Raw genomic sequence first — 27,480 nt, 5'->3', positions numbered from 1 at the left:
GGTCCAGCAGCTCCGTGCATTTAAACCCCGGAAGTGTGGGCGGGCGGCGGCGCAAAGTCGGGCGCGCGCCGCGACAGAGCCGTAAAGGCACGCGGGCGAGGTGCATGGCGCTGTACGCGGCGGCAGCGGCGGTGCTGGCCGGCGTTGAGAGCCGCCAGGGCTCCATCAAGGGGCTGGTGTACGCTAGCAGTTTCCAGGTACCCTTCGGGTCGGGCGGGGCAGGGTAGGGGGCTAGTCTGGGCCGGGGCCACGCCTGAGCTTGTGTCCCTTCGGCCGCGCAGAACGTGAAGCAGCTGTACGCGCTGGTGTGCGAGACGCAACGCTACTCCGCCGTGCTGGACAGCGTGATCGCCAGCGCCGGCCTCCTCCGCGCCGAAAAGCAGCTGCGGCCGCACCTGGCCAAGGTGACCGGCGGGTGGGCGAGGTCGGGCAGTGAGTCCCTCCTAACCTGGTCCTAGCTGGGTACCGTCCACGGCGTGACCTGAGTGAGTCGCTCCTCTGAAATGAGGATGCGCAGCCCGCCGCTAAGTTAGGAATTGAGGTGGGATGAAAATGCTTTGATCTCAAGCTTGTGTAAAAGATTAAACGAGAACGACAGTACAAAGTAGCAATGGCAGGGACCTTTTAGGTAAAACAAGAGTGGTGTTGACGAGGAGGAGGGTTAAGATCTTGAGCTCTGCTGGCGCCCAGCCATACGGAAAGCGTTCAGGACTAGGGAAGCAAGACATCAGGTTCGAACCCTGTATCTGCCATTAATTTTGTGTGATCTTGGACAAGGTACCTCACTTTTACTTGTTACTGCCTGGACAGGTGGTCTGTTTAGCCTTTTCAGTTCCAACACTGGAGCTGGAAGGCATTAATATTTAGGGTTTTGTGTTTTTTTTTTTCCTTTCTACAGGTGTTAGTGTATGAGTTGTTGCTGGGAAGAGGCTTTAGAGGGGGTGGGGGCAGATGGAAGCCTCTTCTGGACCGGCACAAGGCAAGGCTGAAGGCTGAGTTGGCCCGGCTGAAGGTTCGTCGGGGTGTGAGCCGGAATGAGGACTTGTTGGAAGTGGGAAGCGGGCCTAGCCCAGGTGAGTTGAGTTGTGGGGGTGGGGGATAGCCGTCAGGCCCGCAAAGGAAAGGGCCATGTTCCTGTCCTCTGATGGCTGATTGTTTCCTAGCCTCCCAGGTTCCTCGGTTTGTGCGGGTGAACACTCTCAAGACCTGCTGCGATGATGCAGTTGATTATTTCAAGAGACAAGGTTTCTCCTACCAGGGTCGGGCTTCCAGGTGAGGATAGAACCCTGACCAGCTGCCATAAGCTAGGGAGGTGCCTGGGGGCATTGGGGAAATATGGATGGGAAAAGAGAGGTGGAGTGGTTGTGACTGCACAGAGGGATTCTTCCTATTTTTACAGAAGTTTTTCCTTCCCTTTCAAAGGCCTGTCTTCCTCCACTTCTTAAACATTGATTGTTCTAGGAGACCCATTGACATTCTTCTAATGTAGCTATCCCTCATTTTCTTCTCTAGCACTAACTCCTAATTCTCACCTGATAAATCTTGTCTCCCAGTCTAGACCTCTGTCTTGTATTCATAACCTCAGGTTCATATCAGTGCTTCAAACACCACAATCACAGCGTCAGACAGAATTTATCTATCCTCTGAACTTTGCACCTTTTTTGTTGTTGTTCAGTCATATTTATTCAAAATTCAAGATTTAAAAGTAATTCTTCCTAAAAATATGCTTGAACAAGTTATTGGATTATTTTGCAGCATTCCTTTTTAAAAATTGAGGTATAATTGACATATGACATGTTAGTTTCAGGGGTACAGTGAAATGATTTGATATTTGCATATATTGCAAAATGATCACTACAATAAGTCTAGTTGACAACCGCCATCATACTTAGTTACAAACTTTTTTTTCTTGTGATGAGAACTTTTTTTTTAAATTTGTATTTCTCCTGTTAATCTGTCTTATGTCTATTGGTTTATTTTTTTCTTTATTGATTTTAGAGAAAGAGGAAGAGATAGGGAGAGAAAGATAGAAACATTGATGAGAGAGAACATCGATTGGCTACCTCCTGTTTGCCCCCCACTGGGGATTGGGCCCAGAACCTGGGCATGTGCCCTGACTGGGAATCAGACCGTTGGCCTCTTGGTGCATGGGTCGACATTCAACCACTGAGCCACATTGGCCGGGCAATGAGAACTTCTAAGGTCTATTCTCTTAGCAACTTTCAGATATGCAGTATAGTATTATTAACTATAGTCACCACTCTGTACATTACATCCTCATAACTTACTCATTGGAAATTTGTACCTTTTGACTCCCTTCACCCATTTTGTTCTTCCCCACCAGCACAACAGATATGTTCTTTGTACCTGTGAGCTCTGTTTTTTTTGTTTTAAGATTCCACATATGAATGAAATCATATGATATTTATCTTTATCAGATTTTGCCTTTAAGGTCCATCCATCCTTGTCGAAAATGGCAAGATAGAAACTTACATTTAAGAAAAAGGAAAGAAAGAAAGAGCATGGCCAGTGTGGCTCAGTTGGTTGAGTGTAGTCCCATGCACCAGGAGGTCACGCTCAGTTTCCAGTTAGGGTACATGCCCGGATTGCAGGCTTGATCCCAAGTAGGGAGCATGCAGGAGGTAGCCAATCCATGTTTCTCTCTCACCAATGTTCTATCTCTTCTCTCCCTCTCCCTTCCTCTCTCTGAAATCAATAAAAGCATATTTAAAAAAAGAAAGAAAGAAAATGGCAAGATTTCAATTTTATTTTTACTATTGATTTTTAGAGAGTAGAAGGGAGAAAGGCAAGGAGGGAGAGCAAGAGAGAGATATAAGAGAGACACATCAACTGGTTGCCTCCTGCATTTGCCCCAACTGGGGCTGGGTATCGAAACTGCAACCCAGGTATGTGCCCTTGACCCTTTGGTGTGCAGGCTGATGCTTTAATCACTAAGTCACACCGCTAGATTTCATTGTTGTTGTTTTTTTAATGACTGAATAATATTTCCTCTGTGTGTGTCACATTTTCTTTATTAATTCATCCATTGATAGGCACTTAGGTTGTTTCCACGTCTTGGCCATTGTAAATAATGCTGCAATGAACATGGGGGTGCATATCTTTTCAAATTAGTGCTTTCCTTTAGGTAAATATTCAGAAGTGGAATTGCTGGATCATATGGTAGTTTTGTTTTAAAATTTTTGAGGAACCTCTATATTGTTTCCCATACAGGATTTACATTCCCACCAATAGTGCACAAAAGTGTCCTTTTCTCCATATCCTTGCCAAAACTTGGTATTTCTTGTGTTTTTTATAATAACCATTCTAACAGTTATGAGGTGATATCTTACTGTGATTTTGATTTGCATTTCCCTGATGATTAATGATGTTGAGCCTCTTTTGACCTACCTGTTAGCTATCTGTATGTCTTCTTTGGAGAAATGTCTATTATCCTCTGCCTGTTTTTTAATTGAATTGTTTGTTGTTGTTTTTTGCTATTGAGATTTATGAGTTCTTTATACAATTGGATATTAACCCCTTATCAGATATATGATTTGCACATATTTTCTGTCATTCAGTAGGTTGCCTCTTCATTTTGTTGATGGTTTCCTTTGCTGTGCAGAAGCTTTTTAATTTGATATGGTCGTGTTTATTTTTGCTTCTGATGTTAAATCCAAAAAATTACCAAGACTAATGTCAATCAAGGAGCTTACCACCTATGTTTTACTCTAGGAGTTATATGGTTTCTGGTCTTACATTCAAGTCTTGAATCTATTTTGAGTTTATTTTTGTATATGGTATAAGGGAGTAGTCCAGATTCATTCTTTTGCATGTGGCTGTCCAGTTTTCCCAACACCATTTATTGAAATGGTATATTTCCCATTGTATAGTCTTGGCTCCTTTGTCATAAATTGATCATGTATGTGTGGGTTTATTTCTGGGTTCTCTGTACTGTTTCATTGATCTATGTGTCTGTTTTTTATGCCAATACCATACTGTTTTGATTGCGATAGCCTTGTAATAGCATGTGAAATCGGGGAGCATTGTGCTTCCAGCTTTGTTCTTTCTGAAGATCGCTTTGGCTATTTGGGTCTTTTTTTTTTTACCCTCACCCAAGGACATTTTTTCGTGTTTTTGTTGTTGTTGTTCAGATAGGGTGGGAGGGAGAAAGAGAGAGAAACATCGACGCGAAAGGGACACATCGAGTGGTTGCCATCCGCACGACCCAACCAGGGCTGGGGACAAACTGCAACTGAGGTACATGCCCTTAGTGGGAACCGAACCCAGGTCTCTCTGGACCGCAGGTCGACGCACTAACCACTGAGCAAAACTGGCCAGGGCTATTTGGATCTTTTGTGATCCTATACAGACTGTAGGATTATTTTTTCTAGTTCTGTGAGAAATGCCTTTTGAATTTTGATGGGGATCGCATTGAATGTGCACATTGCTTTGGGTAATATGGACATTGTAAAAATCTTTTTCCAACCCATGAGCATGGAATATCTTTCCATTTATTTGTGTCTTCAGTTTCTTTCATTAATATCTTATATAGTTTTCAGTGTACAGGTCTTTCACCTCCTTGGTTAAATTCATTCTGAGGTATTTTATTCTTTTTGATGCAATTGTAAATGGGCTTATTTTAAAATTTCTGATAGTTCATTATTAGTGCATTGATATGCAACATTTTTATATATTGAATTTTGTATCCTGCAACTTTACTGATTTTGTTTACTAATTCTAGTCTTTTGGTGGAGTCTTCAGGATTTTACATGTATATATATACACACACATATACGTGTGTGTGTGTGTGTGTGTGTATTGCAAATAGTGAGTTTTACTTCTTCCTTTCCAATTTAGATACCTTTATTTCTTTTCTTGCCTAATTACTCTGGCTAGGACTTCCAATACTCTGTTGAATAAACGTGGCCTTGTCTTGTTCCTGATCTTAGAGGTAAAGCTTTTAGCTTTTCACCACTAAGGATTGTATTAGCTGTGGGCTTGTCCTTTATGGCCTTTATTGTATTGAAGTACGTTCCTTCTATACCAACTTTGTTTAGAGTTTTTGTCATAAATGTTCAGTTTTGTCAAATCCTTTTGCTTCATCTGTTATTTTTATCCTTTATTTTATTAATATGAAGTATCACATTAATTTGAACCATCCTTGCATCCCTGAACTTTGCACCTTCTGCATTCCCTATTTTAACCTAACAGATATAATTATGCACCCATTTGGTCAAACCAGAAACTGAGTCATCCTTCCTGTCATTCACTACTCTGCCTTCAGCATCTTTCTCAAATCTTTCTTTTTGTCCTCCTGGACATTACCTAAGTTTAGGCACTCATCCTAATTTGATTGGCTATGGAAAAGTCAAACCATATCTGATGTGTTACTTCCTTGCTGAAAACCCTCTCTTGGCTCTTCATTGTGCTATGCCCTCTGCTTCCTCTCCAGGCCCATGTTCCCACAATGGTTGCTGCTGTCTCCTCTGATGCCTCCCCACCTCTTCCCTGGACTCACTCCTTTCTTCTGTTCTTTGACAGCTCTGGGAGGCTGCCTTTGCTCCCCCCCCCTTTTTTTAGGTGTTCCCCCTTCTGCCTGGAGCATGTTGCTTAGAAACCAGGGTGATAGAATAGAGAATGGCTGTGTATGGGTTTGAATTTCAACTCTGCTGCTTGATAACTTTCTGAACTGAGACACTATTCTCTAGGCCTGTTTCTATGTGTGTCAGCTGGAGTGGACAATGCTCCTTTAGAGTGTAGTGAATGTAGTTTTCATCTCGGCTCCTTGTTACTAACTCATCCGTCAGGTCAGCTCAATATTTACCTCCCTTTCACCCTCTTCATCACTCAGTCCTCTCCCAAGTAACCTCTCCTCGAGGTTATGTTTTAGCAGTTATGGCTAACATTGAGTGCCTAATTTGTGCCATATATTTTTCTAAGTATTTTGCATGTATTAACTCATTTAATCCTCATAGCTACGATTGTCCAGAAGTGCAAACAGGCTGAGATAAAGGCACTTGCTCATGTTCCCACTGCTAGTAAATGGCTGAGGTGGGGTCCTGAAACCAGAGTCTGGTCTGAGAACCCAGACTTTGTCTTATCACCCCATTTGTTTCCTCATAGCAATCTTAAACATTTGTTGCATGAATGAAGAGTTAACATGTCAGGTAACATGTAAAATGCCCAGCCATGTAATTCAGAAAATGTTGAATGAGTGGTTCTTATTCCCTGGCAGCCTCGAGGACCTACGGGCCCTCAAAGGGAAGTGTTTTATTCTGGATCCTTTGTTGCCAGAGCTGCTTGTGTTTCCTGCCCAAACAGATCTGCATGAACATCCACTATACCAAGCTGGTCACCTCATCTTACAAGACAAGGTAGTGAAGGGGATAGAAAAGGGAAGAATGTGTAGGAATAATCAGCTTAGAGTCTCAGTTCACCCAGCCACTGTGCTCTGCCCTGCCAGGCTAGCTGTCTCCCAGCCATGCTGCTGGCCCCACCCCCGGGTTCCCATGTCATTGATGCATGTGCTGCCCCGGGCAATAAGACAAGTCACTTGGCTGCTCTTCTAAAGAACCAAGGGTGAGTGCCATGGTCAGAGGAAGGGAATGGGGTCTGATCCTGTAGTTGATGAGAAGAAATAAGGAACTTGTTTTTCCAGTAGGTCTGAAGGCTGAAAGATTTTCCTTTAAATATTTCCTTCTGGACCTAGGACAGTTCCCCGTATAGCCCTGAGCTAAGCTTCCCAGTGGGTTGCAGGTGTGAAATATGAATTCCTTAGTCCTTGTGGGCTGTTTGAATGTTATCTTCTGCATGTCCCAAGTTAATATTTATGTTTGTATGTCAGAGTTGTGGTCTGTTAGATACTGTATAAAGTCAGTTAACCTCAACTCTATCCTTTTCTATAGGAAGATCTTTGCCTTTGACCTGGATGCCAAGCGGTTGGCCTCTATGGCTACTCTGCTGGCCCGGGCTGGAGTATCTTGCTGCCAGCTAGCTGAAGAGGACTTCCTGGCAGTTTCACCCTCAGACCAGCGTTATCGTCAGGTCCAGTACATTTTGCTGGATCCTTCTTGTAGTGGCTCTGGTGAGATGGGGAGAAATCGTGGCCCAGAATCCCACAGATCCAGAGCAGGCTTAAAGTGGAAGGGGTAGCAGTTTGGGTCTTGGGTTTAGTTTTGACTCAAATCATCTTGGGACTCTAGGCAAATGTTCTCATTTATAAAGTGGGGATTTCAGTATGAAATAAGGCACTCTGTAATTAAAGCCCTCTTTTCCCTAGGTATGTTGACCAGACAGCTCGAGGAGCCTGGCACAGGTACACCTAGCAAGGAACGCTTGCGTGCCCTGGCAGGGTTCCAGCAGCGAGCTCTCTGCCATGCGCTCAATTTCCCCTCCTTGCAGCGCTTGGTCTACTCCACATGTTCCCTTTGTCAAGAGGAGAATGAAGATGTGGTACAGGAGGCCCTGCAGCAGAGCTCAGGAACTTTCAGGTAGTAGGTTTCCACCAGGGTCTTGGGAGGGGGACTGCTCTTTTACCTAGAAGTCTGTTATTTCTTCTCCACAGATTAGCTCCTGTCCTACCCTCCTGGCCCCACCGAGGCCTTAACACTTTTCCAGGGGCGGAACACTGCCTCCGGGCCTCCCCTGAGACCACACTCACTGGTGGCTTCTTCATTGCTGTACTTGAACGGGCAGAGGTGCCAAGGTGAGCAGGAGGCCTGCTGGGAAGATGCTGGAAGATTGGGACACATCTAACTTACACTTTCCTTCTAGCTCAGTCTCACAGGCCGAAGCATCAGCACCAGAACTCAGGCCCAGCCCAGTTCCAAAGAGAAAGAAGAGACGGCGAAAAGCAGCAGCTGCTCCTAGTAGCATGCTACCTTGCTCATAGCAGGTGCTCAAAGCTTTTGATTTCTTGGGTGGAGGAAAGGAAGATATTTTTTCTTCCTTCAGCTTAGCCTTGGGCCCTCAGCCCCAGGCAGCAGTTTTTTATTTTTCTTAAAAGTTGTTTTTTTTGTTGTTGTTGTTGCTATAGGAAGGAAACTGATAATCCTGTTTCTCTAGCTGGAAAGACAGAGCGCATTTCCTTGTCCTTTGGGTCCCTTCCCCGAGCCAAGTTCTTGCTGGTGAGAGAAGTACAGCCCACAAAAATAAAAGGCAGGACATGGTCTATAATAGGTCACAGTTGTTTTTTTTTAATTCTTAATGACATAAGCAAGGAGAAAAATCTCACATTCATACTAAAAATTCCAACTAGACTCACAGGAATTAAGTCTTTATTTGTAATGGAAAGTCCCAGCCTCCCGTTCCTGTCCAGTGCACGTACATGTACACATACACTCACACACTCACACTCAGGCTATGCCAGGACACCCTCTTCAGGGGGGTTCCTGGACCAACTGTCCTGCCTGTGGAACTGAGGTAAACTAGCTTAGAGTACTAAAACTAAGAGGGCCTACCTTACATATGGCATAGGTAGAAGCTTGATTTCTAGGCCTGTGCCCCATTCCACCCCTTCAATTTGGGACATGAGGTTCAGGCTCCCTCCTCAGCTCCACAGACAGTTAAGCATTAACAGAGCTCTTCTTGGGGGTGGGGAGGAACAGTCATTCCCCTGCCACAAAACATTCAACCTCAGTCACAAAAGGGTGAGGGGGACTAGTTACATCTACATCACATTATTTATAAAATAAGAATTACATTTTACATAATGTGTCCAGAAGGAGCTCTAGTCCCTCAGGAAAGCTGCCTGGGACAGCACTGGAGCCTCCTCTTCACACAGGCATAACTTAACTATACAGCTAATTCCTAATCAACAGCATTTACACTTAACCACCTCAATGAACCAAGCTTGAAGGAATTTAAAAGGCAATTTAGCTTAAATACAAAAATAAATTTTTATTTTGTTAAAAAATGTTTAAATATTTTTTCTTTTAATTTAGACACACGCATTCATACTTCTCCCAAAGAGGATGGGCATGGCAGCAAGGCTCTTAGGCCTGGGGGTATGTGGTTTTGAAACAAAGAAAAGATGGGTGGGAGGCCCTATTTGGGGAGAAGGGGGGGGGGGTGAGACTACAACTAAGAATTTAAGAGTGTGGCTCATTAATTTAGGTTTTCTAACATATCCTTGGGGTAATCTAGCCTGTGAGGTCAGGTAGGTAGGTAGAGAAACAGCAGAGGGAAGAGGTCTTTGCTTCCCCTTGGCCCTATCCTCCTGGGCTGCCAGCCCTTAAAGTCAAAACACCATTTGAAAATCTAGGAGTTGGCACTTGTAGCCATAAAGTGGTGGTGCTACTTTCCACATTCAATTAGCTAAGTCCCAGAAACTTGAAACAGTTAAGTCCGGCACTATCAACATGCCGCCACTCATACAATTCAATTCTTCCTCCAAACTCGATTCAAAGAGAAATAGACATGAGCATCAGACAAAATAACACAGGACAAGGCTTTAAACATACAATCCCGGAGAGGCAGACATGCCCAATGAGGCCAGTAGGGATGGTGGGAGAGGAAACAGCTGAAAGCAGCGGTGGGCATCCTGTCTGCTCCAGGAGTTTCCCTCCCTGGAGCGAGGGGTCACCCCTGGATCTGCCAGGCTAACAGTCTTGAGCCACCAAGCTTTTAGGGGTCAAACTGGCAGACTGGGTTGGGGACAAAACACTGACTCAGACTTGGCAAGAGGAAGTGAAACAGCAAGAGCAGCATCCACTGGGGTCTTCAAGGCAAAGCTTGATTCAAGATCATTTAAAAAACAATAGATCCTGCAAGGAACCAGTTGAGGGACAAAGCAGCAAGAAATGGAGAAACAGTCCCCTAAAGAGACCAGAGAACCATTTTTATAGCCAAGCCAAGCAAGGTAAAGCTTTAGGAATAATCCATTTCCCCCAATCCCATCAAATGCATACCAGAGACAGGTGGCCAGGGTTCTGCCTGCTACCCTCTAGCAAAGATGGCTTTCTGGGGAAAAGGTGGGAAGGAAGGCTGCCTGACTGAGCTTATACACTAACAAGTCAGGGAAATAAGTAGACAATATGTACAGATGTTTCTTTAGTTCTCTCCAGCCTCACCAGTAGATCTGTTCAAGTAAAGGTATCAGGCTTCTGCCCTGCCACATCTTGCCTCCACCTCCACCAAGAGGCCTGAGGCTTCTACTTCCCCTCAAGAGGGAAATGGTCCCCAGGGCTGCTATTACCTCCCTGGTGGCTGAAGCCAGAGGTCTGGGGTAGGTTTGCTTTATGGAACTACATAGATTACAGGCTCTTCCTAGCAGGTGCCAAGGTTCAGATTTGGGCATGGGGTGGGGGTGGGGGAAAGATGGAGGTAAGGGACAGAGGCTATTTCTTGCGGGTGTGCTGCCTTCGGGCCTGCAGTCGCTGTCGAGCCCCTGGGGTCTTGGATCCTGCACCAATGGAAAATGAAGGGGCCGCCGATCCTGGAAAGATTCAACAAAATCTCATCAGGGCAGATGCTACCTGAGAATGCTTCTTTGGGTGCCCTAATCTCTAGATGGTTAGGCCAAAGGACTGTGGGGGCTTGAACAGAGGTTCCCAAGCTGTTATCAATTGCTTTGGGGGTGGGGCTTATTGAAAATGTAAAACTCCAGAATCACAGATAGTCTGGGAGAAGTCCAGGAAAGCATTTTAACCAGGCTTTCCAGTGATCTAAGAAGTTCTGCCCAAAAAGGCTCCTCTGCTCTCTGCTGCCAACTCTAAAACTGGATTGTGCTGGACTCGGCCTGGCCACATCTTTCTCATGCTTATGAGCTTGATCTTCCCGAGAGGGCCTCAGAAAGCCAGGAACCTGCCAGTCCACCCCACCCTACTCCCTCTCGAGAGGAATAAGCAGGCCACGGTGGCAACAGAGAGATTTTCCAAGCTTACCGAAAGGTCCAACTCCAACAAAGCCTTGGGTGGGTGTTGAGGATGCCCCAAAGGAGAGGCTGCTGCCTGATGTGCCCACGCCAGGGGCAGGGGTATTCTGACCAAAGGTGGGTGTGGAGGTACCTAGAATGAAGAGATAGCAGAGAACTGTAGAAACTAGGTCAGTGAACAGAGGACATCAAAGCAGATAGTGATGAAGCTTGCAGGGAGATCTGTTCTTTGTAGGGGCACTCTCCACAGGACACCTAAGCCCTGAACACTGTTCTGGTTTATTGCCCAAAAAGAATTGCAGTATAATTAAGTCTTAACACCTGGTGCTCTAGGTGAGCCTGTCTCCCAGTCTGCTAACCACTGTCCTGCAGCAGACAAAAAGCTCCTCAGTGTTGCCTTCTGACCACTTAGTAATAGAGCCTCTGCACTCACATTCAGTGGACTCCCACCTTCTAGCTTGACCATGTTACCTCCCTTCTTCTACCAGGACCAATCATGTTATGTCTCTCTGTTTACCTGCCCCCTCTCCTCCAGAAACTGGAGCCTTCCACCACTCCGACCCACCCTGTAGGTCCCCTAATCTGCCAATGGGGCCTCCGTGGAACTCAGTCATCAGCAAACTCCCTTGCCCTCACTGAATCCTAATGCCCAGAAGTGATGCTGCTTTCTCTATAACTCCTTTCACGGAAGGCTGCATTCTCTCTCATATGCACTTGTTTCAGCCTGATGTAGTTTGTCTGTCTGGTTCCCTGAGGCCCGGACCTTGCCACCCCAATCTATTCCTCTACCTAACCTCTATCACCCACTCCTATGGTCACACCTTGTCACCACCAGGAACTGCTCTAGCTCCCAAATTTGTTGTTGTTGTTACTTCTCACCTGAGGATATTTTTTCCATCGATTTTTCTTAGAGTGGGGGGGAGGGGGACAGAGACAAACATCAATGTGAGAGAGACACACTGATTGGCTGCCTTCTGCACACGCCCCACCGGGGGCCAGAGATCAAACCCATAACCCAGGCACATACCCTATGGCTGGGAATAAAACCTGTGACCTTTTGGTTCCCTAGTTGACGCTCCAACCACTGTGACACACTGGCCAGAGCTAGCTCTCAAATCTTAACTGCAACTACTCCACTCTTCCAGCTCATTTTCTAGTAATCTTGCATTTCCTTAATCTCACCAAGACCTCAAAGTCCACTGCTCCTTGCTTGAGTTTAAACACATTGGGTTTTACCAGCTATCCACTTATTTTTGGTCTACACCTCAAATGAATGTTGCTGGGGGGAAAACAATTGTGCTAACTGTCCTCACTTTAAATTCACAATTTTCCAGCCCTCAAATTGCCTGGCAGTTCTATTAACACTTTCTCATTATGTTCCTTTCCACTCTGCAAAAAGACTAATTTTTTTTTTTTTTTGCGTTCATCTTCAGATAGAACCAGAGGGAGAGAGAGGGAGGAAGAGAAACATCAATGTGAGAGAGACATCAAGTGGTTGCCACCCACACACACCACCAACTGGGGCTGGGGACAAACTGGAACTGAGGTACATGCCCTTAGCGGAAACCAGGACTCTACGGTCCATGGGCTGACGCTTTAACCGCTGGGCCAAACTGGCCAGGGCCAAAAACACTATTTTAAGAGGCTCTCCTTTGTACACTTTTTACCCTAATCCACTCTCATATTTAATGAAGAAAACAAGTTATCTGGATGAAAACTTCTAATTCATCATTCATGTGGCAAGATTTTTCACTCTTCTGCTTGAAATTCTACGATTGCCCTTGGTATTTAAAATCCAAACATTTAACCCTGGTCATGGATGATCTTCAGCTCTGCCTGTCTCTCAACCTCTTTTTATACCATTTACACTTTGTTGTTGTTAATCCTTACCTGAGGATATTTTTTTCATTTTTAGTGGGGGGGGGGAGGGGAAGGGCTGACATTCTAACCACTGAGTTACACAGGCCAGGGCCATTTACATTTTTAAATATTTAGCCGCACCTCTGTTCATACCAGGCTTATTTCTACCTTTAGGTCTTTGAGCTATCTCTTGTGCCTACAAAGCTTTTTCTCATACACACCTATACACCCATACTCCCAACCCCTTTTGGTCACAAATATAGTCTTCACTTAAATGTATTTCCTCAGAAAGGCCTTCCTTGACTACCTAAATAGCTCCTCCACAATAGGTAATTACATACTTTGTCAAGACATTTATCGCTGTATTTATATATTTAATACCTGCCTCATCACAACCTTAACATAAAGCTCCATCAGAGTGGAGACTATGCCAGCCTGTGTGGCTCAGTGGTTGAGTGTCAACCCATGCACCAAGAGTCTTGGTCAGGGCACATGCCCAGGTTGTGGGCCAAATCCCCAGTGGGGGGGCATGCAAAAGGAGGCCAATGTTCTCTCTCATTAATGTTTCTATCTCTCCCTCCCTCTTCCTTCCTCTCTCTCTAAAATTAATAAAGAAAAAAACCAACTTTTTTTTTATCCTCACCCGAGGATATTTTTCCATTTTTTGTACAGATAGAGTGGGAGGGAGAGAGAGGAAGGAGAGAGAGAGAGAAACATCGACGTGAAGGGACACATCGAGTGGCTGCCACCCGCACGACCAACCAGGGCCGGGGACAAAATGCAACCGAAGTACGTACCCTTAGCGGGAACCGAACCCGGGTCTCTCAGGACCGCAGGCCGACGCTCTAACCGCTGAGCCAAACTGGCCAGGGCAAAAACCAACTTTTTTAAAAACAGTGCCTGGCTCAGCAGACCAAATAAGTTCCTCATCTCACCTCCAAACACAGGCTTGCTCTCAGGTGTGTTGGTCACACTGAAGGCAAAGGGTGTGCTCTGGCTGGGTGCACCCAACGTGTTCTGACTCAAGCCTGCCCCAAAAGGGCTGGTGCCTGGGGTAGCCACATTGATCCCAAAACCCCCGCTGCCAGCCGGAGCTGCTGAGCCGCCAAATGTGAAGGGTGATGGTGCTGTGCTGCCAAATACTGAGCTACTGGTCCCGCTGCTGGTGGTCTGGGTTGTAGCTCCAAAGCCAGTAGTGGTGGCTGCACCAAAGGAGAAAACAGCTGTAGTGCTGCCAAAGGCTGGCTGGGTGCTGGCAGGGGTGCCAAAGGCAGATGCTGTGGGTTTCAAACCACCAAAAGCTGACTGTGCAGTGCTACCAAAGGCTGGCTGGGTTGGGGTTGGTGCTGGAGTTGCAGTTGGAGCTGGGGCTGCAGAGTTTCCAAAAGTGAAAGAGTTGCCAAAGCTGGGGACGAGGATTGGCTTGGTAGCCCCCTGTTGCTGCCCATCAGTGGCCCCAAAAGGCTGGGGGTTGGCTCCCGAATATGATGGGAGAGGGGCCTTGGTGCTTGAGCCAAAGGGAATGTTGAATGTTGGGGTGGTAGTGCTACTGAATGTCAGGGTAGGCTGGCTGGTGGTGACCGGGGTTGAGGTTGTAAGGGTGCTGCCAAAAACACTAAAACCGGTGGTGCTGCTGCTGCTGGTGGCTGTCTGCACGGTTGTGGGTTGGGACTGGCCAAAGGTGGTAGCTGTGGTCGTCGTCGTCGTCGTCGTCGAAGAAGGCATGGCAGGGAGCTTGCCAAACTGGAATATGGGGCCTACGGTTGGGTTAAAGCTGGCACCAGAGGAAGGTGAATTCCCAAAGAGGAAAGGCTGGGCGGTGGAAGTGGTGGTGCTAGTCATGCCATTCATGGTGCTGGTCACATTGCTCACACCAAAGCCAAAGGCAGGCTTTGAAGCTGAGTCTGCAGAGGTGCTGGGTGTGGTCATGGAAGCCACTGTTGAGGTGGCACTGGCCTGGCCAGTGAAGAGAGGAGCGCCTGTGGTCGTGGCTGAAGTAGTTTTTTGATTGAAGAAGGGAGTTGACAAGGGAAGAGATGTAGGTGGCCCCATGTTTTCAAAAATAGGCTTGAAAGTGAGGGGTGAGGTGCTGGTAGCTGTGGGGAGGGCAGAGCTAAAAGATGCTGCAGTTGTGACCTTGGAAGGGCTACAAGGCAAGGGGCCCTCATTCTCGCTTTTAGGTGGGGTCTCAAAAATGGGTCTGAACATGGGAGATGCTGAAGACACAGCAGGAGCTGCAGAGGCAGAAGGATTAGCAGGTGGAGTGCTCAGCATTCCAAACAAAAGACTTGGCTTGGGGGTGGGGGATGGGGCAGACAGGGATTGGGATGTGGCAGATGTCTCAGCCTGAGGCGACAGAGGTGACTTGGTGGTGTCAGTGACTGGTATTGTAGAAGAAGTAGGGGTCAGCCCCAAGAAAGTAACTGTGGATTTGGAGTCTGAGGAGGTGCCTGGAAGGGGTGCTGACTGTGAAGAGCCAAGAGGGCCTAAAAGGCCAGGTGTCTTCGGAGGCGAATGGGCCACAGTGGTTGCCACTCCAGCTGAATCATCTGGGAAGAAGAGTAGAGAAAGTGAATTCTAAATACTTCAAGCATGATGATATTCAATGCTTTTGTGTCCTCCCTGTGCCCAGCATAGTGCTGGGGATTTAACAGTCAGTCTATATATATGACTAAATCTACACCACTGGCCCTTAAAATATTACTTAAAAATCAATTAAATGTTCATTATTTCTACTCTTCAGAGATCATAAGAAAAATAGAAGGGGATAAAACTTGGCCTAATTGGGGTTAAATGTGTGGAAACTTAGGAAAATCCTATCACCTGAACTCAAGTCCAGTTAATAACCTACATATACCTTACTCATATAACAAAGATTTACTATATTTACCTACCATGTGCTAAGTGCAGAGCATATAACTATGAAAGAGAAAGTCTCTGCCTTTGAGCCCCGGGACAGGCTGATAGCTAACATATACTACCACTGCATGATAAAGTGCAATAACAGGAATGTGTATATATGCAGTGCCATGAAGGCAGGGGGCTGGAAGAATCAATCAACAGATCCTTGGAAACCTAGAGGAAAAAGTAATTAATATCATCTTGTGTCTGTGATCTAACCATGAGACAAGACATCTTAACCATATAATCACATTTTACATTTCAGCAATACCTCATGAGGTAAGCATTCTTCTCATTTTACAGATGGCAGCAAGGCTCAGAGCAGTTAAGGAACTAGGTTTCAAATCAAGAGCTATTTGACTACCAAAACTAAGCTTCTTTTCCTAGCTTAAGTGTTCCAGCCCCTTCCCTAAAATTTCCTGATTACAGAATCCTGAAGCTCTTAAGCTTGCACCAGCTCAGTTCTGGTCCGCCAGAGTAGGTTTAATCCTTACAATTTCCAGTGACTGACAGGCATGATGCTTTTACATCAACCTCAACAAAGATGATGTCATTATATGTTTGAAGGGAAGCTCTCCCACTCACCCGGGAAGGATGGTAGGCCTGGGGAATTCTGCATCTTCTTTAAGCTCTCCAACAGTGGGTTAGTGCTTGGGACTGGAAGAGAGGTTGGGGAGGGAGCAGTCCCAGTAGTAGGCAGGGTAAAAGTAAAAGGCTGAATGGTAGGTGGGTTCTCAGTGACAGAGCTTGAGGCAGCATCTAAGGAAGAAAGAGAAGATTCAATTGTCTTCCCTGGTTTGAGAATTCTCTTCAGTGACATATCACAGAGCACAGGGATGCTCAATGACTCAGTATAACTCATTTAGAAATGCTTCCCCTCAACCTCAGTATTCACTGTTCTCCAGATTCTACTGAGGACCCAAATGGATTTCTCAGATAAGAAAGACCAAAACAAAAACAAAGAAAACAAATCCTCCCTTGCTCTTTATTCCTTACCAGTCTTATCTTCCAAGACCTTGTTAAACCATCGTAAGGAAGCTTTCTTTTCCAAGTCTAGGTCCTCAGCAGTAATTGAATAACCAAGCTGGGGAGGTGGAGGCTACCCAAGGGAAAGAGGAGAAGTCAAGTCAATCAGAAAAAAAATGGAAGAAACCTGTATTTAGCCTTCCAAAGACTTAGAAGAGCTAAGCTGGGGTGGGTAAGGGTGGATGAACAAGACCATACCAAGGTCAGCTGGTCCCCTCGCCTGGAGGGTAGCAGCTGAATCTTCCGTTTACGCCGCCCAGAGCTGCCAGGTGTAGATGGGGAATTCTGCAAGTTTTGTTTCTTCCATGTGGTTGTATCTACAACTAAAGAAAGAAATACAATCTTGTTTTCTTCCTCCCCTCTTCCAGAAATGGATAAGTGTATTTATCCACCTGGTTTTTAACAATGAATATTCACTGTGTATCTCTGAAAGATTTTATCTTCTATGGTTTGGGCTCTTGGATGGTGTTTGCAAGATTACTTCTAATAGTCAAGAAGATATAAAGAGAGAATTACTCCAGATGCATGCATACAATTGCTGGACAACTCCTGGATTGTTCAGATACTTCAACCTAACCTTATCCCTATCCCACAGTTACCCTGCGTTATACTGCATTTGTTATGTCACTTTTCTCCCTTACCAGACTACAAACCCCTGAAAGACAGGAACTTCTGTCTCTGTATATACCAGGCCCTCTACACAGCAAGCTGAAAATGTGTTTCAAATAAGTAGTAGTTTATACACCCTCCATAAACATTTCCACCACCACAAGCAACTCTTATGTGTTTATCAACTTACCCTTTTCTCCCTGGGACTCCTTGTCAGTTACTAATGGAGTTGAAGGACTAGAATGATGAGAAAGTTCCTCCTCTCTGTAAAAGAAAAACACAGAATTAACTTTAGAAAGACAACCTGACAATAAATACTGAATAACTTATACCTTCCTAGCTCCCAACTGGCCAAAGTCTAGAATGACCATGATTTGAGATCTCAGTATGCCAGGACAAAAAATAAAAGAAGTCAAAAGAAAATTCTCACAGAAATGAAGGGAGGTAGTTCATGGAAACCCAGGAGAAACCACTCCCTTAAAACAATTCTTTTCAAACCTTCCTTACAACCTGCCATGTTACTGAGAGTTCTAGGCACAGATCTAATCCCTAAGACAGTGGCATTCTAGTTGACTGTAGGTAGACCTGGAGTAAAAAACATGAAGTCTTCTGTCCGCTAACATTATTAACTCTGTTCACTCCATTCTACTCTTACACCCAGTCACTCATGAAGCATAAGAGAACCAGAGGCCCCTGTAGTCAGTACATAAAGAACTGTAAGAAATGAGAGCAATTCTGGTGAGTACTTCACTGTCCATCTAGATACCAATTTATTTGATTCCCCAAATAAGAGTTACAGAAAGCCTAAGAGTCAAGTAAATTTCGCTCCTTTCCTGATCAATAATCTACACAGCAAATAATCACTGATTACCTTATTTTCTTTGCTGGCCTCTCTGGTGTCTGGGAGCGGGATGAGGCTGGGCTGGAAAAGGGTGATGAACTGGGACCACTTCTCTTCCATAGCTAAAAGCCAAACAAAAGTAACATGACTGACAGTAGGTGATAGTTCAGCATTCAATCTTCAATATAATTTTGTGGTTCTATTCATACTGCATATAAAGTCTCCCTGTCAGTGACTAAAAAATATTATTTGTGAAGGCTCCTGAAAAGTAAGTCAATTGCTATTAACTATGGGATAAAAAAGTCTGAAAAGTGATGGATGCTAACTAATAAATGTAGAAGGAATGAATGTACTTTTTGCATACATTAAAAAAGTAGAACATTACATTCAATAATGATTTAGAGCTATGGTGTATACATTTACTCTACACTGTGTAAGTAAATGATCAGAGTAAATTAGGAAACTGTTTTAGTGAAGATAAACCCATAAACTAATTTAGTATTGCTTTCATTAAATTTTCAGTTTTACTTTATTAATTTTATTTTAAAAAATATGCTGTCACCCTGGCCGGTTTGGCTTAGTGGATAGAGTGTCAGCCTGTGGACCAATGAGTCACAGGGTCGATTCCAGTCAAGGGCACATACCTAGGTTATGGTTTGTCCCCGGGTCTGGCTGTGGTTGTGCAGGATGTGACCAGTCAATGTGTCTCTCTCACATCGATGTTTTTCTCTCCCTCCCTCCCTCCCACTTTCACTGGAAAAGTATCGTTGCGTGAGGATTAAAAAAAAAGTCATGAAATTTATAACTTTTATAATACCTATGCTACTTATTGTTATATGATAATTATCCATACATCTGTCTCTGCTACCAGGCGGAGTCCCTTGATAACAAAGATAGTCTGTTTTAATTTCTGCAAGCACTCTGCAAATAAGTCTTTGGCATAATTACAAAGATACTAAATGATCACGTTTTCCTAGTGAGAAGATTCTAGTGATTTCTTCCTTTGTAACAGTTACAAGCACAAAAAGGGAGAAAACAGTGCTTAATAAAAGTTCAAAAGAAGAAAAGAAGGATTTAAAAATCAAGGACAGGTGATAAAACAGTGGAACAGTTCCATAAGACTAATATCAGGAAACCCAAGATTCAGAATTAGCTTGACAAAAATGCCGAAATCAATAATATTTTTAAAAATGTTACCGTGAGGTAAAGAATAAGAAAGGTCATTTTGGGGAAAAAGAATCTTGGGCCTCACACACTTTGCATTTTTAACAAAGTGCCAAAGGTGAGTCTAATGTTTTGCCAGGGTTAGAGACAATCTGGTTCAACACGTAGGGGAAAAAATGTATCTCTACTTCACAGACTGTAAATACACATATAATCCAGAAGTAATAACAATTACATGTAAAAAGTGTAACAAAAGAACTATAAAAAAAATAAATTTGTTAAATAACATGGGGTAGAAAAAAGACTTTTATGCCAGAAACATAAGAAAGAAAACTGACAGTTACATAAAAACTACATAAAAATATTGCCAAGTGGGAAGAAAACTTTACTATATGTATACCTTTTATTCCATTTGTATTTTCAACAACACTAATGTTTCCATAAACCAGAAATAAAATCTATGTGGACAGGACACAAACAAAAATACCAAACAAAACCATAAACAAACTAAAAGGCAAATATTTTCAATTTAAGTGGAGTTAATATCCTTAACATGTCAAAATGGAAGACTTGCAATTCCATATAAATATAATGAACATAGAAAATAATAAGTGGGCAAAAGACATAACAAGGCAAATCACAAAAAGATAGTCGATCTATATGTATCTAGCAGTCAATTTGGTTCTGCTTTGCAATTCAGTTTTTATTTAACAAGTTCCTACATCCTTATACTTTACAAATGCAAAGATAAGCAAGATCATTCCCATCAAGAAATTTGCTATGTGGAAAAGAGATAGGACAGTACATAAAATGACTATTAACAGCCTCTAAAGATGTCTCTAAAAAGGAGCCCAAGAAGAGAGCATGCTGTTTGGTTAGAAGAATCAATAAAAGAAGAAGGTGACATTTGAGATGGCCTGTAATTTGATAAAACATACTTATTCCGGATGGAGAACAGAATAAGAAACAGAAGGAAATAGAAAAATAGGCGCTATTAGAAGATAATAAATGTTCTGGGTTGGCTTAAATATAGGGTATAAATGAAATAATAAGACAGGGTCAGAAATGCAAGCTAGGGGTACAAGTTTTGAATGCCTACTTTGGAAAATGACAAGTCTTGTAAGAAACATGGAGGTATGGAGGCATCAGTGCCATGCACAAAGAGGTAGGAGAACAGTTCACTTTCTATAACTGGTACAGCTTAACATTTGTAATGATTTTCTAATATCAAGGCTACAACCTCTAGTTTGGGTAGCTGTAGACTTAGGTATTTACTAGTGTTCCTCTGGAAAAACACAAGTCATATATCTATACTAACACTTGCATTAAATCTATATTAAGTACTGAAGATATTTACTACTTCACCATACATTTCTTTCAAAGAGAAGCTTCAACATAAAGAACTTTCATATTACTTGAATCTCCCCTAAGATCTACTTCTGAGAACTTACCATATATTCCAATATCATACAACAACAGGGGATTGGTAACTACTTAAAAAATAGAACACCTAAGAGCTACTAGTGTTAGTGAGTATCTTTCTTGCACGGGGTCACAGGATCCACCCAGGAGCTGGGTGCTTGAAAACAAAATCTGACCATGTTTTAAGCAATAGCTGACTATGTTGTTTTAGACCAAATCTCTTGCTTAAGTCAAGCAGAAAATGCTAAAGAAAATATGAAATACATCTGTATAAAGGTATGGCAATATGAAGAGCTGCCAAGGCAGTGAGACATTGCAGAGACAAGACAAAGAAGAGAGGCCAAGAGGTGAGACCCACACCTGGGCCTATGTTTTCCCTCACAGTGAATGCCAATTCCAAAAGTAAAAGCTGTTGTTAAGAGGCTAAGAAAAGCTTCTGGCAGTCTCTTTGGCCTAAAACAAAAACTGGAATTCAAGACTTTCCAGTATAGAGGGGCCTAATAAATACCTCAGACTTTTGGTTGGTATTCCAAAGGCTACATACTAGGATATAGGGCAAATCAGAAACACACACACACACACACACACACACACACACACCCAGCCACCCACCCACCCAGCCCTCATAAGAACTGATAGCCAATTCAGCGTTAATTCCAACTGGAGGGAGGTAATCTGCCTCTATTCTAGCTGCCTGTCAGAGGCAAAAGTAAAACCTCTCTGGAGAAAGATACCATCATTCAGACCTTCAAGTCACAGTTACACTTCTACCCCCTACCCCCAATGTCTGATAGAGAAACAAAACAGAAAAAAATATACAAGAAGATAACGTATAACCAAATAGAAAAAAAGCAGACATCAGAAACACACAGCAGGATGCAAATACTGAAATTATCAAACAAGACTTTAAAAAACTATTTATTATAAGACTTTAAATGACAATATAAAGAATGTTGGCAGACAAATGGTCACTATAAAAATATACAATTACTGAACTTAATGCAATGGATGGATCCTCAGGTACAGTGATGTCAGCATCATGGCAGAGTGAGAATACCTTTTAGTTTCCCCCACTGAAGTTATAAGTTGGACAACTATAATTCAACAAGATTCCCTGCTTAATACACAAACATGTCTGAGAGATCCACACATTGAGACATATGAAGTTGGGCATACAGAATGAGCAGGGAGGCAGGATGGGGGCAGGGTGCAGGGAGGACAGAGACAGGAACCAAAGATGCAGTCTGACCCTCACCAAGGCCCCAGCTGACTTGGTAGAGGGGAAGGAGTTGTGTAGCAGGCCTCACATGGCAGCACAGAGGGCTGGAGGGGGCAGAAGCAACATTCTGGCCTGAGTGGCCAGTGCCCACTGGGGCTAAACCCAGTGACAGACGTAAAGATAGGGCACAGTGGGTGTGGCTGCTGCCATTAACACAGAGAAAGCAAAGCCACAGGCCCAGGAACACTCTTCCTCCTGTCCACCCCTCCCCCACCCCTCAGGGCAAAATCCCGTTGTGGCAGCTGGAACACCTCAGATAGTACAGAGCAGATGACAACTTCTGGTTACAAGGAGGCAGAAATTCACAGGCCCGAGCCCCATTGTTTGCCACATTCTACCATGGGAGTGGTACCCTGAAATGATTGAAGAGGGATGTCTACCTCCTCAGGGAATATGGGGCATCTTCCACAGTTAAGGCAAACAAACAGAAGCAGGAAACTGCTAACTCGTGTTCAGAATAGGGTATTAAAGGGGGAAAAAGCATTTAAAAAAGACTAACTTCTACAATTTCAAAATTAACATACAACATAAAGAGGAATAATTTGTGACATCAAAAACATAATAAAGGTGGGGGAAAAGGACTGAACTTGCACAGGTGAATGAAGATTTAAGATGCAATCAGAAGAATAAGGACTATTGTATGTTTGAAACTTTTTTACATAAGCCTAATGGTAACCACAAAATAAAAATCTAGAGCTAAGACATTTAACAGCAGCAGCAGCAGCAGCAAAAGAGAAAATACAGAGAAAAAAAATCATAGAAAACCACCAAACTAAAATAGCAGACAAACCAAGGGGAAAGAAACAATGAAGATACAGAGCAATCAGAAAACAAAAGATAAAATGACCATAGTAAGTCCTCATATATCAGTAATTACCCTAAATGTAAATGAACTGAACTCACCAACCAAAGGCACAGAGCAGTGGAATGGATTAAAAAACAAGACCCAACTAACTATATGTTGTCTTCAGGAGATCCATCTCATCTCCTACATCAAATGTAGGCTCAAAGTGAAGGGGTGGAAGATGATACTTCAAGCAAATGGCATTTAGAGAAAAGCAGGTGTAGCCATAATTAAGAAAGACGATATAAATTTCAAGATAAAAAAAGGTAACAAGAGCCCTGGCCAGTTTGGTTTAGCAGTTTGAGAGTCGGCCCACAGACCAAAGGGCTGTGGGTTCAATTCCCAGTCAAGGGCACATACCTGGGTTGCAGGTTCAATTACTGGCCCCAGTCGGGGTGTTGCGAGAATCAACCAATCGATGTGTCTCTTTCACACTGATGTTTCTCTCTCTCTCATCCTCCCTCCCTCCCTTCCTCTGTCTAAAAATCAATGGAAAAATATCCTCGGGTGAGGATTAACCAAAAAAAAAGATAACAAGAAACAAAGATGGACATTTTATAATGAAAAAGGGGACAATCCATCAAGAAGACATAACACTTATCAATATTTATGTACCCAAACTGGGAGCACTAAAATATCTAAAGCAATTACTAATAAACCTAAAGGGAGAAACAGACAAAAATACTATTATAGTAAGGAACCTGAGTACCCCATCGACAGCAATGGATAGATCATCCAAACAGAAAATCAATAAGGAAATATTGGTCCTAAATTGCACATTAGACCAAATGGACACAATATTTACAGAGCTTTCCATGCCAAAATGATGAAATATACATTCTTCTCAAGTACACATATAACATTCTCAAAGACAGACAGTATGTTGGGGCACAAAAGAAGTCTTAATAAATTTAAGAAGACTGAAATCACATCAAGTACAATGACAACCACAATGATATAAAACTGGACATTAACTATAAGAGGAAAACCACAGATACATGAAGATTAAACAACATGTTACTGAACAACAATGGTGTCAAAGCAGACACAGAGGAAGTCAAAAGATACATAGAGACAAATGAAAATGACAATACACATATCAAAATTTTGGGGATGTACCAAAAGCAGTGAATACTAAGAGGAAAGTTTATAGCATTACAGGCCTACCTCAAGAAATAAGTAAAATCTCAATCTACAATCTACAATTACACCTTAAAATAACTAGAAAAAGAAGAACAAACAAAGCCCAAAGAGAGTAAATGGAAGGAAATAATAAAAACTGAAACAGAATTAAATGAAGTAGAGAACAAAAAGACAACAGAACAAATCAATGAAACAAAGATAAATGAAATTGACACACCTTTGGCTAGCCTAAGGAAAAAAAGAAAAAAGACTCAAACAAAATCAGAAATGAAAGAGAAGTTAAAACAGACACCACAGAAATACAAAGGATTATACAAGAATACTATGAAAGGGTATACACTACCAAATTTGATAATCAAGAAGAAATGGTCAACTACTTAGAAATATATAATTTTCCTAGACTGAATCATAAAGAATTGGAAAAACTAAAGAGACTGATCAACTGTAAGAAAATTGAGACAGCCATTAAAAACCTCCCAAGAAACAAAAGTCCAACACCAGACAGCTTCACTAGTAAATTCTACAAACATTTAAAGAAAATTATTACCTACTTTTCTCAAACTCTTCCAAAACATTGAAGTGGGAATACTTTCTAACTCATTTGACAAGGCCGACATTACCCTGATACCAAAACCAGGTAAGGCTAACACACACAAAAAGTAACAGGCCAATACATCTGATGAACATAGATGCAAAAATCCTAAATAAAATACTAGCAAATCAAACACAACCATAAATAAAAAAGAAAATACATTGCAATCAAGTGGGGTTCATTCCACAGACACAAGGATAGTTTAATATATGCAAATCAATCAATGTGCCACACATTAACAAAATGAAGGATAAAAATCATATGATCAGCCCTGGCCTGAAGACCAAAGGGTTGTGGGTTTGATTCTGGTCAAGGGCACGTACCTGGGCTGCAGGTTTGATCCCCGGCCCCAGTCAGGCTTGTGCAGGAGGCAACCAACTGATGTCTCTCTCTCACATTGACTTTTTTTTCTCTTTCTCGCTCTCCCGTCTCTCTCCATCTTTCCCTCCCTCCCTCCATCTAAAAAGAAATGGAAAAATTTCCTTGAGTGACCATTAACAACAACGACAACAAATCATGATCAAATCAATAGACACAAAAATTATTTGGCAGGATACAACATCCATTTATGATTAAAATAGTCAACAAAATGGGTACAGAAGGAAAATACCTAACATAATAAGAGCAATCTATAACAAACCTTCAGCTAGTATACTCAATGGTAAATAACTGAAAGCTTTTCCTCTAAGATCAAGAACAAGACAAGGATGCCCACTCTCGCCACTATTATTCAACACAGTACTAAAGAGCAATCAGGAAAGAGAGAAATAAAAAGCATTCAAGTTGGGAATAAAGAAGTAAAACATCACTATTTGCAGGTGACAGGGTTCCATATACAGAAAACCCTAAAGATTCCACCAAAAGACTATCAGAAATAAACAAATACAGCGAAGTTGCAAGATACAAAATCAATATACAAAAACCTACTGTGTTCCTATATTAACAATGAAATAGAAAAATGAAGATAACAATCCCACTTATAACTGCAAAAAAAAAAAAAAGAATAAAATACCTAGGAATAAATTTAACAAAGGAATTGAAGGACCTATATATCAAAAACTGCAAGACATTGTTGAAAGTGAAGACACAAAGTAATAGAAAGATACTTTGTGTTCATGGATTGGAAGAATTAACTTTGTAAATGACTGTATTACCTAAAGCATATACAGATTTAATGCAATCTCTATGGGATTATATTTAATATAATCCCAATGGCATTTTGCACAAGACAAAAAATCCTCAGATTTGTATGAAACCACAAAGGATCCCATATAGCCAAAGCAATCCTGAGGACCAAAAAAAGAAAAAAATGCCAGAAGTATCACACTCCCTGACTTCAAACTATACTACGTTACAATAATAAAAACAATATGGTATTAGCAGAAAAACAGACACATAGACCAATGGAATAGAACTGAGAGCCTAGAAATAAACCCATACATATATGGACAACCTATTTTTGACAAAGGAACCCAAAACACACAAACATACAATGAAGAAAGGAAAGTCTCTTCAATAACTGGTGCTGGGAAAATTGGAAAGACACATGCAAAAGAACAAAACTAGACTGGTGTAAGACACCATTCACAAAATTTAACTCAAAATGTATTGAAGATTTGAATATAAGACCGGAAACAAAATACACAGAAGAAAACATAGGTATTACGCTTATGGACCTTGGTCTCAGAGGGGTTTCTGTGAACTTGACCAGGTTAAATAAAAGCAAAAATAAATTAATGGAACTGAGGAGAAACATCTGTAACAAAAATTAATAAAATAAATAAATAAATCTATTGATACATGAAAAAAAAAATTAATGGAACTGAATCAAACCAAAAAGCTTCTGCACAACAAAAGAAACCATCAACAAAACAAAAAGGCAACCAACCAAATGGGAGAAGATATTTGCAAACACTATCTCTAATAAGAGGTCAATACCCAAAATACATAAAGAACACATACACTCAACAACAAAAAAACAAACAATCCAATTTGAAAAATGGGCAGAGGACTTGAACAGACACTTTCCCAAGATATACAGATAGATAAAAAGATGTTCAACTTCACTAGCTATAAGGGAAATGCAACCACTTCACACCTGTCAGAATGGCTATTTATTAAGACAAAAATAACAAGGGTTGAAGAAGACACGGAGAAAAGGGAACCCCTGTACACTGCTGGTGGGAATGTAAGTTGGTGTAGACTCTATGAAAAATAGTATGGAGGTTCCTCAAAAAATTAATAATAGAGCTACCATATAACCCAGCAATCCTTCTTCTGGAGATCTACCCCCCAAAATTGAAAACACTTACATGCACCCATATGTTCCTTGCAGTGTTATTCACAATAGCCAAGTTGCTGATACAACCTAATGTCCTTCAACTGATGATTAGCTAAAGATGTTACATATATACAAAGAAATACTACTTATCCATGAAAAAGATGAAATACTGCCATTTGTGACAATATTGACAGATCTTTTTTTGAGGACATTTTTCCATTTTTTGTTCAGATGGAGTGGGAGGGAGGGAAGGAGAGAGAGAAATATCAATGTGAAAGGGATACACTGAGTGGCTGCCTCCCGCACGACCCAACCAGGGCAGGAGATAAACTGCAACCAAGATACGTGCCCTTAGCAGGAACCGAAGCCGGGTCTCTCCAGACCGCAGGTCGACGCTCTAACTGCTGATCCAATCCAGCCAGGGCTAGATAGATCTTGAGTATCATGCTAAGTGAAATAAATCAGATGGAAAAGGACAAGAACCACAAGATTTCACTTTTCTTTGGAATATAAAACATAAAGCAACAAAATAACAAAACACATTCATAGTCACAGACTACAGTGGTTACCTGAGTGGAAGGGGAGCTGGGGGCAGGATGAAGAGGGTAAAGGGGTCAAATACATGGAAGGGAACTAGACTTTGGA

The 27,480-nt window shown here is 42.4% G+C and overlaps 2 protein-coding genes across 2 annotated transcripts in view; one reads left to right on the top strand and one right to left on the bottom strand.

The window, feature by feature from the left end:
* Window positions 1-76: 76 nt before the first annotated feature.
* NSUN5 (NOP2/Sun RNA methyltransferase 5) lies at window positions 77-8,853 on the top strand. The gene is made up of 11 exons (XM_036279585.1): window positions 77-197; window positions 282-404; window positions 899-1,073; window positions 1,164-1,272; window positions 6,236-6,374; window positions 6,464-6,579; window positions 6,906-7,084; window positions 7,280-7,490; window positions 7,565-7,705; window positions 7,774-7,894; window positions 8,036-8,853. Exons 1-10 carry the CDS (start codon window positions 105-107, stop codon window positions 7,889-7,891), a joined length of 1,404 nt encoding a protein of 467 aa, XP_036135478.1. The 5' UTR covers window positions 77-104; the 3' UTR covers window positions 7,892-7,894; window positions 8,036-8,853.
* Window positions 8,854-8,949: 96 nt separating this feature from the next.
* POM121C (POM121 transmembrane nucleoporin C) overlaps window positions 8,950-27,480 on the bottom strand; it is a 29,733-nt gene continuing 11,202 nt past the window's right edge. Inside the window, exons 6-13 of the mRNA XM_036279584.1 lie at window positions 18,141-18,232; window positions 17,460-17,533; window positions 16,859-16,983; window positions 16,631-16,733; window positions 16,220-16,393; window positions 13,669-15,282; window positions 10,884-11,006; window positions 8,950-10,435 (exon numbers count right to left, since the gene is read on the bottom strand). Of these exons, the coding sequence (XP_036135477.1) occupies window positions 10,338-10,435; window positions 10,884-11,006; window positions 13,669-15,282; window positions 16,220-16,393; window positions 16,631-16,733; window positions 16,859-16,983; window positions 17,460-17,533; window positions 18,141-18,232 (2,403 nt within the window). The 3' untranslated portion in view covers window positions 8,950-10,337. The remainder of the gene's footprint in view (window positions 10,436-10,883; window positions 11,007-13,668; window positions 15,283-16,219; window positions 16,394-16,630; window positions 16,734-16,858; window positions 16,984-17,459; window positions 17,534-18,140; window positions 18,233-27,480) is intronic.

Source organism: Molossus molossus, unplaced genomic scaffold (assembly GCF_014108415.1).
Source record: "Molossus molossus isolate mMolMol1 unplaced genomic scaffold, mMolMol1.p scaffold_m16_p_3, whole genome shotgun sequence".
NCBI lineage: Eukaryota > Metazoa > Chordata > Mammalia > Chiroptera > Molossidae > Molossus > Molossus molossus.
This window is presented reverse-complemented; position numbering and strand designations above follow the sequence as displayed.

Excerpts from the sequence above, each read along its gene's own strand:
- NSUN5 (XM_036279585.1), top strand. The coding sequence starts at position 105 with ATGGCGCTGTACGCGGCGGCAGCGGCGGTGCTGGCCGGCGTTGAGAGC. Across the intron at positions 6,580-6,905 it reads GCTCTTCTAAAGAACCAAGG|GAAGATCTTTGCCTTTGACC; the intron begins GTGAGTGCCATG and ends CCTTTTCTATAG. Across the intron at positions 7,706-7,773 it reads GAACGGGCAGAGGTGCCAAG|CTCAGTCTCACAGGCCGAAG; the intron begins GTGAGCAGGAGG and ends CTTTCCTTCTAG.